General features: G+C 24.0%; 4 protein-coding genes across 5 annotated transcripts; 2 read left to right on the plus strand and 2 right to left on the minus strand.

Annotated features, from left to right (window-relative positions):
* Positions 1 to 29: 29 nt before the first annotated feature.
* On the minus strand, positions 30 to 3,236 carry LOC126900834 (uncharacterized). 2 transcript variants are annotated; one of them, XM_050676811.1, is made up of 4 exons: positions 2,932 to 3,236; positions 1,938 to 2,327; positions 1,702 to 1,857; positions 30 to 818 (listed from the first exon to the last, which is right to left on the minus strand). In XM_050676811.1, exons 1-4 carry the CDS (start codon positions 2,984 to 2,986, stop codon positions 604 to 606), a joined length of 816 nt encoding a protein of 271 aa, XP_050532768.1. In that variant the 5' UTR covers positions 2,987 to 3,236; the 3' UTR covers positions 30 to 603. The 2 variants fall into 2 exon arrangements, with proteins under 2 accessions (XP_050532768.1, XP_050532767.1); XM_050676810.1 differs by having other exon boundaries at positions 35 to 818; positions 2,905 to 3,231.
* A 91-nt stretch (positions 3,237 to 3,327) lies between these two features.
* On the plus strand, positions 3,328 to 6,952 carry LOC126900838 (ubiquitin-conjugating enzyme E2 J1-like). The gene is made up of 5 exons (XM_050676819.1): positions 3,328 to 3,552; positions 4,064 to 4,269; positions 4,338 to 4,528; positions 6,424 to 6,538; positions 6,652 to 6,952. Exons 1-5 carry the CDS (start codon positions 3,522 to 3,524, stop codon positions 6,853 to 6,855), a joined length of 747 nt encoding a protein of 248 aa, XP_050532776.1. The 5' UTR covers positions 3,328 to 3,521; the 3' UTR covers positions 6,856 to 6,952.
* A 485-nt stretch (positions 6,953 to 7,437) lies between these two features.
* On the plus strand, positions 7,438 to 7,941 carry LOC126902105 (uncharacterized). Its single transcript, XM_050679130.1, has one exon. The coding sequence runs from the start codon at positions 7,438 to 7,440 to the stop codon at positions 7,939 to 7,941; it is 504 nt and encodes a 167-aa protein (XP_050535087.1).
* Positions 7,942 to 8,616: 675 nt separating this feature from the next.
* Positions 8,617 to 10,830, minus strand: LOC126900837 (NFU1 iron-sulfur cluster scaffold homolog, mitochondrial-like). The gene is made up of 6 exons (XM_050676818.1): positions 10,657 to 10,830; positions 10,326 to 10,467; positions 9,998 to 10,247; positions 9,836 to 9,939; positions 9,655 to 9,771; positions 8,617 to 9,053 (listed from the first exon to the last, which is right to left on the minus strand). Exons 1-6 carry the CDS (start codon positions 10,701 to 10,703, stop codon positions 8,946 to 8,948), a joined length of 768 nt encoding a protein of 255 aa, XP_050532775.1. The 5' UTR covers positions 10,704 to 10,830; the 3' UTR covers positions 8,617 to 8,945.
* Between the last annotated feature and the right edge of the window lie 3,551 nt (positions 10,831 to 14,381).

Consider the following 14,381-nt stretch of genomic DNA (forward strand, 5'->3'; position numbering starts at 1 on the left):
ATTCAATTGATTTGCATAAATTTAAAAAAACACTAAAATTATGCTGATTACTTAAAAATATAAATATTTGTCTTAATTTTGTATTTAGTAAAATATACAGTTTGAGTATAACATTAATATGACTTCAGATGAAAATTTAATAGTGGAAAACTACTCTTTCAAACAATTCTAACAAGTTACAAATAGTTCTTTTTTTTAGAGAAAGAAAATTTTTAAAAACTTTGTCATAATTATATTCTTCTTTTAAGAAGAAAATTAAGTCAAAATAATTCTAAAAATTAAGTTGAAATGACATTTTTAATAATTCTATGACAGTAATGCAACTTAAGTTTCCCTTTAAAGAATTCTCCGGCACTAGGAAACCAATGATATTATGTTATTTTGCTCTTTAGTAGAATTTAATCAAGTAAATATGATTCAAGGTAACAATATTACAGTAAAAAAATTATAATATTTGTATAAGTTTATATATTATTTTACTAACATTTTAAGATTTATTTTATAGCAAAATGGTATAATCTGATATTTATATTTAAAAGTATAACAATTTACAAATAAATTGGCCACATATGTAACAATTTTAAAGTCTATAGTGTTAATATTTTAATAATTATGCATATTAAGTTGTAATGTTTCTTTAGTTTTAACTTTAGATTTCTCAAAATATAAAATAGAATATTGAATATCTGTGCCTACATTTTGAGCTATAACCATTTTTTTGTTTGTAATTGAACCAATTCTACTTCCACATATTATACTTTGAAAATCCATATTATTGCAGTTAACAATATATTGAGCATGGTAAGTAAGTGGATCTCCTAAATTAATATAAAATATTACATTAAATAAATATTATGTCATAAATTATTAGTCCTACATTTTTATTATAAATTAAGTTAGTGGAGTAACAATAAGTTCATAAATTTAGAAAACTATTTTTTTAGATTATATTTTACTCTTGTATTTCAAAATCAGTATACCACCTAGAAATTTAACATTATATGAACAATAGACTTAGCAGCAAATATATGAACCTAAACATAAAAGAAAAAACAACAACAGGAAGTCTAGCAATGAAAGTATGGTTGAGGTACAATAGGTAAAAATTAATTATTTTTTATTTGGATATTTTATAACAGTAAGTTCATGGAGATCATGGAAATTTTTTGATGAAATTAAAAATAATTATACAAAAACTAATTTACTTCAACTTAATTAGCAAATATATTGTATACAAAAATTATTAATATATTGATAAAAAATTTTTCTATGTAAAATGATGTACTCATAAAAAGAAAATTTAAAAGCTATATATGTATGAAACTTTTTTATACTTATTCTATGACAAAGAATTATTACTCAGTTTAATTTACATTAAAATATAAATTTCCTTAAGATAAAAATACCTAGTTAAAAGTGTAGTTCAAATATTAGAGAATAATTAAGCTTTCTAAAAGTATTGTTTTTAAAAACAAAATCCATTAAAACATAAAATTATTAGAATATATTTATTTTATGTATTTTAATATAAATATTTACAAACTTTAGTAGATTAACAATGGTAAATACTATAAAGCCATAACTTATCACAATATAAGATATCAAATTATAATAATACTCTGTATTAAATTTTAAGTTCCAAAAACTTTGAAGACTACAGCTGACCAATAATTGAGGTCTGCATATGTATTTGTTTCTTACCATTATAAACTAAAAAGTCTCCACCAAATTTAATACCACATGTAAGATAGAATCCTTTAGTCCACAAATCTTTAAAGACTTTGTATCTTAACTTTTCATGGTCTGTTTTAATTTCTGGTAGTTCAGCATTTGTGGCTTCTAATCCTTCATTATCAACTAAAAGTGTTAAAAGATATTATGACGTTTAAAAAGTTGAGTACATGATACTATTTTCTTTAATAAAATAATTGACTAACATAAATGAATTAATACTTTAGATGATGCATCATATGGTTTAATATTAGAAATTTCTCTTTTTAACTTAACAATTTTTTCACCATTTTTATCATAATCATCACATAATATAACTGACTTCACAAGTTCGCTTATCATATGAGCCTTATTTTCTGCATATATTTTTCTAATTTCAAAATTATCAAGTTCTTCCTGAACTTTTATTTCCTCTTTATTAAAAATTTTAGATGAATATTTAACTATTCGTCCAATGGAATTCTCAACTATTATTCTAGCTTCTTCTGGCATTAATAAAGAAGGGAGACCATTTTGTTCTTCTTGACGTGGTGTAGATGAAAGGGAACCAACCAAGTTACCCAATATACGATACTTTGATCTCAAAATATACCAATCTACAAAAATAGTCAATTAATTTTTTATTAGAAGTAAAAATAAATAAAAATACTGTTAACATACTGTATAGAACTGGCACATTTTTATTAATTGAATGAAAACTTATTAAAAGGCAACTTAATGCATATTATTTTAGTGTAACAAAGAATTTAAAATTTTTATATTAACGAACAGGAATTTTAGACATTCAATAATTTTGATATAGTACTGTTTCAATGAAAAAAAAAAATTAGTTTAACAGGCAGATAAAAATAGATAAATATTCTTTAAAAAATATTAATATTTAAAATTTAGCAAATTACAATTTATGCAGATAAAACAATTTAACTTTAAGTATATTTTAATACTAATTAAATATTATGATAAGTATTTTAATTTTAAGTTATAATAAAGTTTAATTAAAATAAAAATATTTTTATTCAATATTAGGTGTTAATAATACTCCAAAAATATATACTTGAAAATTATATATAAAAAAAATTAATTTAAGAATGAATAATGGTGAACATTTTAACACTAAGAGTATATACTGTAGATTAATCACAAACAGAATTACATAAATACAAGGGTACTAACCATTTGGAGACCAAATGAAAAATTTACCATTTATCAAATGTATTGAAATATATTCACTTTTCTTGCTATTTGTTAAACTCATAGCTTTTACAGGATATAAACAAATATTTCATTAAAATACTAATAGATTTCTAAATTTAAAAGTTCACATTATAACAGAAAACATTTCTATTTGAATACAAATTATTATTAATATTTGAATATTTTCTTATTTAGAATTTAAAATCTTCTCGAAAAATACACAATAAAATAATCCATGAAAATGTTTTAAACAATAGTAATAAAATAATTTAGACTTCTTTTACAGATCTACCTTAAGCTCATTCTATCAACATTGGAAGATGATATTATCTATATTGATAATATAGTTATAAGATAAGGAGTGCAAATTATTATTATTATTTCTCCTTTATATTTAATTTATTGTTTGAATAATACCAGAAACATAAATTATAGTAACTCAAATATTTTGTTTATTATCAATATCTATAATTCTATCACACATTCAAATTTAAGACACGTATTATTTTGCATATTTATCATAGTTATATATTTTAAGTATAATTTATACAAAGGATAATTACAAAAAATCAAAAATTTTCATTTAATTTTTTATTATGGAACCACAGTATAACAACAAAAGTACAGGTAAACATTTTTATTATTATTAAATAATAACATCCTAAATTAATACTTTTATTGGTAATATAATTTTTATTTTTAATTTGTCTTAAATAAATTGATAAAAAAAAAAGGCAATTATAAATTTACTTTTTCAATTTTATCTAAAATTTTAATGAATAGTAATGAAGTCCTGCAACTACGGCTCTTGCTTAGTACCATATTGTAGTATCATATGCAACATAAGTGATAAAAAAGGTCATTTAACAATTTTATATTGGGTTTGTGTCTAATGGTTTTAATTAACCTAGGGTCGTATAAATCATATACTGAAATTACTTTAATAGATACATCTTAGTGTAAAATATTAATCGTTCATAACATAAGTAATTATAAAATATATGAAAATTTCATTTTTCTTTATTATAAAATTATAGTATTAATAATGTAGTGAGTTGTGATAATTACGTGAAATAAAATTTATTATAAAGAATTAAAGTTGAGAATTATTTTATTGGTTATTAATATATTATTTTAGCTGTGAAACGTTTAATGAGAGAAGCAATTGAACTCTCACAACCTACTGATGAATACAGTGCACATCCATTGGAAGACAATTTGTTTGAATGGCACTTTACCATGAGAGGACCACAATCTTCTGAGTTTGAAGGGGGGATTTATCATGGTAGAATTTTATTACCATCAGAATATCCAATGAAACCACCTAATATTATATTACTTACTGTATGTATAATAATTATTAATATCATATAAGAATAATTATGTAATAATAAAAAATTATATATATAAAGCCTAATGGAAGATGGGAAACAAATAAAAAAATATGTCTAAGTATATCTAGTCATCACCCTGAAACTTGGCAACCATCTTGGTCAATAAGAACAGCTCTATTAGCATTGATAGCTTTTATGCCTACAAATGGACGTGGAACATTAGGATCACTTGAGTATACCCCAGAAGAGCGTCAAAATTTGGCAAAAAAGTATGTCTCTACCCATCAAAAACTAAGGAATGAATTTAAAAATACATAATTGATCAATAGAAAAAAACATAAAACAAAATGAAACCAATAAATTTCTCAATTTTTGTTTAATTTATATTTATATTTTTTGAATAGATAAGTGGTTCACAATAATAGAATCACCTTATGTATATACAGAGTGGTCTAACATGTAAACTTTTGATTAATTTAATTTCTGTACATCAGAAATAGATTAACACACATCCAAAAATTATGATTTTCAAGGTTATTACATTTTTGTATGCAAAATTTAAGTTTATATAGGTTTTTGTCAACAGTATATTGTTACGATGACTTTTCCATATTTTATTTGAGTTTAAATCCTAATTTAAGTTAACACAAGAAATGTAAAAAAAAAAAAAAAAATTAAAAATAGCCATTTTATATAACAAATTCTGAAAAAAAGTTTCATAATAGTGCAGTGCTTAAATTTCTATAGTGTTTTAAAATGTATAAAAACTGTCAATTATTATGTGTTCATTTATTTAAGAAAATGCATATTTTTGACTCTAAATATTGTTTATAGGATTAAAATGTTTCCATAAAAATTATTGTCGCTTGAATAATTCTAATAATTAAACTGAAAAGAAAACTAATAATAATATTATCTATGCAATCATAAGATCTTTTTTGATTGTGTTCTTTTTTGTCTTTGTCTTTACAACATAGACTAATGCTTAATACTATAAATTAACACAATATAAACATAAAATATATAAATTATGATATTATTAAAGTCTATAAGTATAAAAATTATGTAAAAACAAAAGTATTACAAAATATGGACAAGATCAAAAGTCTATATAGAGAATTGTGTACCACCAGACTTTCATATAGAGTTATTTAATAACTTTTGATCCAGCAAATATTTTGTGTTACCTTTATATATATATATATATATATATATATATATATAATTTATACAATTAAAAACAATTATTTTCAAAAAATTAATGTAAAATATTTGCTGGATCAAAAGTTATTAAAAATATGATAACCTGGTGGAACACCTGTATATGTTCTATATTTTAATGCAACTTTTTTTAATAATTAAAATACAAATTACAAATTTTGAATTATTATTATATGTTAAAATTGCTATGTAATATCAGTAAAACTTCTATATAATTAACTTCCATTTAACAAAATATTTTTGAGAACCAAAAGTTCCATAGTTAATCATGTATTAATTTATCTTTGAATAACAAATAAATTATTCAATAATAAACCTGTTTTTGTAAATATTGTCACTATCAATTATAAATTTTAGCTTTAAATAACATAGTTTTATTGTATCTGATAAAGATAAAATATTAATTGGGAAACCGGTTAATTTTACTGCAATACTACAATTCCAATATTGATGTAAGCATCATTTATTCTATACACACAAAAAAAAAAAAAATGTTGAAACGTAAATGTTTATCAATTATTGATAAATTTTAGATTAAGTCAAAAAAGGTGTTAAAAAAAAATACATTGCCAAAAAATATGGTATTCTGATAAGTTCTCTTACAACCAAATATTCCCAATAACATTTTATTTAACTTAAAAAATCGAAACTTTTTACAAAAAAGTACTCTTTATATAAATAATAATCAAATTATTAATTTAAATTAATTATTTAAAAGTTGACCTAATATGTATGACATATTATTTGATGTTTTATTTAATATAATACAGAATATTAATGTAATGCAGTTATATATAAAAATCTGTAATTTTATTTAACAAATTTCTCTATATCACAAATTTTGTTTTATTCCCTATGAAAATTCATTGTATAAAAGTTTTACTGTACTATGTTTAAATTTTTTGAATCAAATAAATATATAGTAAATTTAGTCTTGTTTCAGATCTAAAACTTGGGATTGTGAAAATTGTGGTAAAATATCTAATTTATTAGCTGAAAATAAGGCTAAACCTATAACTAAAGAAGAAAGTGAACTTATAAGTAATTTGTTGTTTAAGGTATAAAAAAAACTAATTGTTACAAATTGTTTTTTCATTAAATATTATTTAATGTTTTCGTAATGACTATATTATACAAAAATTATATAATAAATATTGTAATTTGTATTTAGGAAGAAGATATCGAACAGGAGTCAAAGCAGCCTGATAAAGATGTAAATGAATTTTCTGAAATAACTAATCAGTCAATAACCATTAATTTTACAACTTCAAATTTTCTCAAAGATGCTATATGTTCAGATGTAGGCATTTACCTTATGTATTTTATCATAACTCTAATTGGTGTATTAGTAGCTCGGAGATTTTATAGTGTCTAAATTATATTTATTGTAATTGATTTAAAGAAACCTTATTGTCTTAAAACGTTATTCCTTTTATCATTAAATTATCATTGAAAAATTTTCTTAAATATTATTTTATTTGTATTTTATATTCGTTGTTAAAGGAACATTGTTATGTATAATTTTCTATTTTATGATTTTTAATGCATTCATAGTAATAAAATTATAATTAAAACAAAAGATTGCATTCTCAGATCACCAGGTTTCCAAGATTTGAAATTCAAAAAAAATATTTATTAACAGTTAAATAATTAGTGACATTTGGTCATAAATTATGCCATATTTATGTAATTAAAACTAGGAACTAGGCTAAGAAGGGTTAATAACAAACCTCTTGCTTTTTAGGAAACCAAAATCAGATTTTTCACAATTTAAACTAATGAAAATATTAAATTGTTGATAAAAAAAAAATCTACTTAAATTTTTAAGCTAAACACGCTGCATTTTATATTTAAAAATAATTCAGTATTATTAGGTACTATCGGCTAAAAAAAAATTCTATTTTAGTTGATAAAACCTTTAAATTTTTAATTAAATTTTCATGCTCACCTAGACAAAATGTGTTGCAAAGCATTTACGACATTAGGTTTTATTAGGCGAATTTGTAATGATTTTAAATTAGTATCTTCTTTAAAAACTTTGTATTGTTCTTTTGTGAGGTCAATTTTAGAATATGGTTTGATTGTTTGGGATCCAGTTACTGCATGTGATATGATGCAAGTTAAACGAGTGCAACGTAAATTTTTAAACTTTGCGGCATATAAATTAAAAATTGATCATCCACCACATGATTATACACCAAAAATGCAACTATTCGGTTTGTTTACGTTAAATAACAGGAGACTTGAAGCTAATCTAACTTTCCTCAGGCGTCTTATTGATGGTCTTATAGACTCTCCTGAACTATTAGAGCTCATCAAATTTAAAGTTCCATCTTTTCACGCACGTCATTTAATTCTTTTTTCTGTACCTAAATGTAATACCAACTACCTAAAAAACCAGCCATTTTATAGAATGATGAGTATTGCTAATAAGGACCCATCAGCTTTATTATATTATTAATTGTTGTATTTTTGTATTCTATATTATTATTGTACATATAAGTTAAGTTTATTATACTGAAATTTGGTCATGTGCCGTATTGAGAATATAAATAAATATTTGAAATTACAAAGACGTGGGACTTGGGGGTGCTTCAGCACCCCCGTAGTTGCGCCACTGATGTAAGTATGTTTGTAACTCTCCATGCGCCACGTGTTATTATTCTCGCGTATTCCCGTCGTCTATGGCCTTGAGACTAGACTGGTCGTAACCCCACCCCGCTCACCATTTGACGACAAACACTATTATTGTTTAATTTTATTTTTGGTTTTCGCACCCGTACATGCGTACGTATCATCAATATTATATCTTTGGTTCCAGGGAAGAAGGGCTTAAGTCAATTTTTGGTGGTTATCAATACAAACAAATAAAATTTTGAAAATTGCTACAAGTGTAAATTAAATGTTTATATTCCTATATCAAATATTTTTATTATTAGTTTTTCATGTCAAACAAATGTGTAGTAATAGATATATGTACATATTTAGCAATTACAAGATAAATGCACTTGAGCCATTTTTATTTTTGAACTTTTGACATAAGTCATTACGATCATGACTTATGACTTTTAGATTCTATACGTTTTGACTTAACTTAGAATTTCAATAAATTCGTATCAAGGAAACAATAACAAAATACTAGGGTATAACCTTTACATTTATTTTTGTTGAAATAGAATCATAAAAAAAATTGTTTTTCTAGTAAAACCTTACTTTATTAAGATAAAGGTACATTATATTTCAATTAACTTATTCTAGTTCCAAGTTATCATAAGAGTTGTGTTAGTTAATTATTATTTAAGATTACAAAAAATGTTTTCAAAAATATAACAATACTATAAAATAATAAATTAAGGAATAATTAAATAACAATAAACTAATTATATCTAATTGCATGATTTTAATAAAAAAATCTATTAAATATAAAATCCTAAAATAAATTGCTAATGGAAAAAAAAATTAGAATTATGATTCTTTTTTGTCACTGTTTTCTTGTAGTTTCTTTTCAAATTTTTCAAATTCAACTTTAGTACGTACTTCAATTTCATCTTCTACTTGTTCAACTGCTACAACCTAAATAAATCTTTATTTGAATTTGGCTAAACATGTATAATTTTATACAGTGCATAATCATATGATATAATTAACCCTCAAATAAAAATATCAGTGGTCATTTCTAATGTTAAAAGATTAATTGCTTATTTTATATACATATATACAATATGCAGTGACAAAATTAATCATTCATTTTAAAAGTTAAGAACCTAACTAATTATTCTTTTAAAAAATTCTGAAAATAAATCTGCTGCCTTAATTTTATGTTCAGTAATAATTTTCAAAAATATTATAAATATTTTGTTATCATCTGCTTAACCTTATTTTATAATAAAAAAAAAACAAGATACTACTTCACTTCCCTTTATAAAAAGTTAACATAAGAATTTAAAAAAATTTAAGAGATAAACAATTTTAAAAATATGATAACATTTCAAGATAATCAAAATCATCTGAAATACTCATAACAGTTTTTATTTGAGGATTAACTGACAAAAATATTAATATTAGTTCCCAGCTAAGTATTTTTTAGAGATATAACTTCAACGTATCCTCTCTAATATACTTTTAATTTAAATGCCACTAGCTTTTGGACATTTAGCTCAATATATTGGCTTACCTCTGGTATATAAAATTGCAACATATTTTGTACTCCATTCTTAAGAGTAACCACTGAACTAGGACAGCTGCTACATGAACCTTGAAGTTTCAATTTAACAATTCCTGCATCATATCCCTTTACAATTTAAAACTTTTAAGTAACTTACTATACATTTCATATAAAATAATACTATTAATACCATAAACAAAATATCCCCTCCATCTTCTTGTACTGTTGGTCTAATTCGGCTGTCAAGAAGTTCTTTTATCATCATAACAGTTTCATCATCATCTTCTAGTAACTCTAAAAAGTATTAAAATTATTAAAATAACAAAATTATATTTTTATTCCAAGAATATACGGGTGTCACTGGTAGGCTTTGCATTAGTTAATACAGGTAAACCACTAGAAAAAAAATCCATAATAATAGCGTATATTTCAGGTTTAAGAACCATCCATTCAATTTCATCATCTACTTTTGTAACAGTTATATAGTCAGAACCAAAAAATACACTTTTAACTCCTTCGATTCGAAATAATAGTTTTGCTAATGGACTACATTGTGCCACAGTTGCATTTGGAAAATCCATAGTATGTCCTTTATCCAACACCTGCACAGACCAATTTATATTTTAAATATACAAATTATTGTGATTCATTAATGAAATAATTATAATAAACATACTGGCCTCAACACCTGGTAAAAATTTTACACTATTTGGATTTGGAGTATCTTGTGTTTGAATAAACATTAATCTTAATGGTACATTAAAAGGTATTTGTTTAATTTTAGTTAATGGTTTTGTATATTTTGCTAATGTATTTTGAGCTCTAAAAAATGAATAGTTATTTTATTTTTAATATTAGTTATTAGCTTACCAATTAAATTTTTATCACACAAATTATTACAAAATATATAAGCATATAAAATTTGAAATCATCCCATATACCTTAAAGTTCATTTGAAAATTTATATAACAAATTAAAAGTATATTAAATAATTCTGTAAATTTAACTTACCGAAAGAGCATAGGTATAAGATTAAAAATTGTCTTAAATCGGTACATAGTACTGTGCAAACTAAGTTGATTTTAACATAAAAAATACAAAAATTTTTTTTCGCAATTTATAAATTTCTTTATGTGAAGTTATCAGAAATTTCAATTTATATTTTTTCTTATCAAGTAGATGAAATTACCAAACCGGTGTGATTTTATGACTATTAGCATAGTAAAATGAATAAGAAGTATGCTCGATCAAATTAGTGCGCATGATAAGCCTAGGGGTAAAATATGTAACCAACAATAAACTCAACGTGACGTCACATGTAAATACATTGCGTTGTATATATTCTATATTAAGGGGCACTGTCCCGTTATAGTCAAGTATTTTAATGAACTTTTTTTAGTTAATTTCGGTTTTCAATTTCATTTATAATTTTTTTATTATTATTATTAACTTCAACTGTGTTGTAATACATCTTTATTGTATTATCTGCTACACTGTAGTAGTTTATAAACCAAGATTTAATTCGTTGATAAATCTAACCTGAGAAAAACTTTAACTGCATAGTAAAATTTTACTATGTTTAACTGCATATAAATAATTAAATATCAATTTATTGTGTAATTACTTACAGTAAGTATAAGTTGTTACATTATTTATAAAAAATGTAGTTTTAATGATTATTTAATAAATTTTTGAATTTTTTTTTTATTGCTCATTTCTCGTGATGCAAGTTTTTTTATTTATATTCCGTATTCTAAAATATATTTTTGTTCTAATAATGAAGTTTTTGACTTCATCATCCACCAAAAGATTATCTGAATTACATGCTTTTTTAGTTAATTCCAGTACCTCCTTTATTAAGCCTGGAGTTTTTCTAATATCATCTATTAAAAATTTAATCATAGGTATGTAAAAATATTTTATATTAACTGTATTTCTATAAGTACCATTTTCATTTAATTTTTTAAAAATAGTTCCTATGATTTTTCCTAAATTTATTAATGTAGGTGATGGTTGTCGTAATGTTCCAAATTATTTAACCTCTATGCAATCATTAGGTTCATTCAAATTATCTACAAGATTCGGATATTTGTATTCAAATTTAAAAGCTACATATCCCCATTAAATATGTTAGGCTGTCCTCAAATAAATCTGATGGATTATATTTATTATTAGCAGCACACTAAAAAAATATACAATGAAAAGGTACTAGAAATATTGAAATATTATATTATATAATTTTTATATTATAAAAATAAAATAAACATAATCTATATTTCAAGATTATATTATGCTATCTCTCTCATTCACTTAATAAGTAAAATAATTTCTATAAATAATGTTGATTGTTTTTTAAAATTCACATTAATTAATACTCATTCATTTTTTTAGAAAAAAAAAATGCTATGCGCTATGTTTTCCAAAAATGTACCATCTTAACTTAATGTAATATATTTAATATTAATTTCTTAAGTTAATGTGGTGTTAATTCAATGTTAAAACATAAAAAAATAAGTCTGCACACTAGTTAATATAGCTCACGTTTAATTAACGAGGTACAAAATCCTAATTTTTCATTAAAATACAAAAGTTACAACAAAAAAATACATAGAATCTAAAATAATAATCGTGGATACGATTAAATTTATTATAAAATATTATTGAATGCGTTGTTTTAAAGTAATTAATATAATTATTACTTAAAAATTATGTCTATCATATATATTATATCAGAATTATCAATTTAAAAATCGCCCGGTTTTAAAGTGCATTCGGAAGCGGTCGTATTTCAACGATCGTATACGAATGCACAAAAACACAAGGCGATGCACTTGCGCGTACTACGACGAAAATGCTTCTTATTCATTTTACTATGACTAATAGCAATACCTTTGTATCTATTTCAATTATCATAGATTAAATCTATGCAATTAGATACAAGATAAGGTTTCCATGCAGTTACCATATGTATATGGCCGACCCACACCGCTAGAGCGCGCTATTTGTTCCAAAAATATTTTATATTAGATGTTTCTTTTACTACATAAAAGCACATTATAACAAAAATAAAAATTCGTTTAACATACATAGAACTCTAATTACACCTGGAAGCCAAATTGCTGGATTATATCAGCAGCCGGTAAATAATAAATACTCGGGTGACCTGTTTATCTCTAATTATATTCTAAAAAGTGTATATTCCGGAGACCTGCGCTTGGGTTTTTGTATTTTTTTACAAAGTTTCTTGACGAGTTCAGGTAATATTTATATACTAAATAAAAGCTTATAAAATTTTCTATCGATTGGTATAGGTCGCAAGTGGTACTGGAGTGTCCAAATAATCCATATGAGAGAAATTGCTGGAGAATTGCGATGGTTCTAAATATGTGTTATAAGTAGTACACTAGATATTCCTATCCATGAAATATAGAGCTTTTTAACACTGGGTTTTATTATTTTATTACATTGTGGTAAACTGAATGTTCTAAGTCTAATTTGATTACGCGAATAAGTGTCTTCGAAAAGAGTCAAAATAATAACTATAATATAATAATCACCGATAGAACACTGACAACCGAATCAGCAGTCAGATCCCTTTTTATTAGGAATAGCAAACAGCACAACTGAACTCCAGCGGCAATTGAAAAACCCATCCCTCGGAATTTTGTCAAAAAGACAAAATAACCGAGAGCATATCAATAGTGTAAACGCTCACCGAGCTATTTATTGCTACGGTCGTTGATATTGCCCAGCAATATCATTCATATGGGTTACTTATACACTCAAGTACCTTGTAGGACTTATACCACTGGATATGAAATTTCTAAGCTTTTCGGGGGAATATAATTATTAAGTGAACTCCTCTTGAACCTTTGTCGAAATACAATATAGTATAATATAACATATTTTTTGGAAAAGTAACGCCCTCTAGCGGCGTGTATTGACAATATTTATGCGGTAATCACTGTTTGTATCTGATAATAGAGATGTTAAGTTCGTGAACGAATAGTTCATTTGAACTATTCACTTAGATACACTATTCTGAACTGTATCAGTACCTGTAACATAACAGTTCACAGTTCGAAAAAAATTGGTAGCAATGTATAAATGAAATAGTTCGCGAACTTCTTTCAAAATTCTCTGTGGTTCATTGTTAGAAATCCTGTAAATGGTTAATAGCTGTTTATAATTAGATAACAAATAAATTATACTGTTAAAATGTTACAGGGTTTTTAACAATTAAACAATAAAATAAATTCATACAATGTATAAATATTAGATTTGATTTCAGATTTAACTGGACTACTGGTCGATATATCCACCTTGGATTAGGTGATAATGATAACATGAGCCATGAGGGTATTGATAATAATTTTTTCTTAGTTTATGATGTTCAGGATAAGGTATAAGGTTAGTTTATAACTTAATTGCCCATACGTAGTGAGAACTACTACTGAACCACAGACTATATGAAAACAGATAGTTCACTTGGCCCGATAACAAAACGGTTTTTTGATTGGAGAAGTGAAATCAGTGCAACCATATGTATGAGCGCAAAAATTCTTTTAATTTATTTCATTATTAAATCTTCTGTAGCATAAATATTATGAAATTCCGTATATAAACATAATTATTGACATAAATTATTTTAATACATCATTAAATTAAGGTATTAAACCCATAATCCCTTATTTATGACTCAAAATCCCTAAATTAGTCATGAAAATTAAATTATT

Source organism: Daktulosphaira vitifoliae, unplaced genomic scaffold (genome assembly GCF_025091365.1).
Source record: "Daktulosphaira vitifoliae isolate Bord-2020 unplaced genomic scaffold, ASM2509136v1 Scaffold_3, whole genome shotgun sequence".
NCBI classification, from domain to species: domain Eukaryota; kingdom Metazoa; phylum Arthropoda; class Insecta; order Hemiptera; family Phylloxeridae; genus Daktulosphaira; species Daktulosphaira vitifoliae.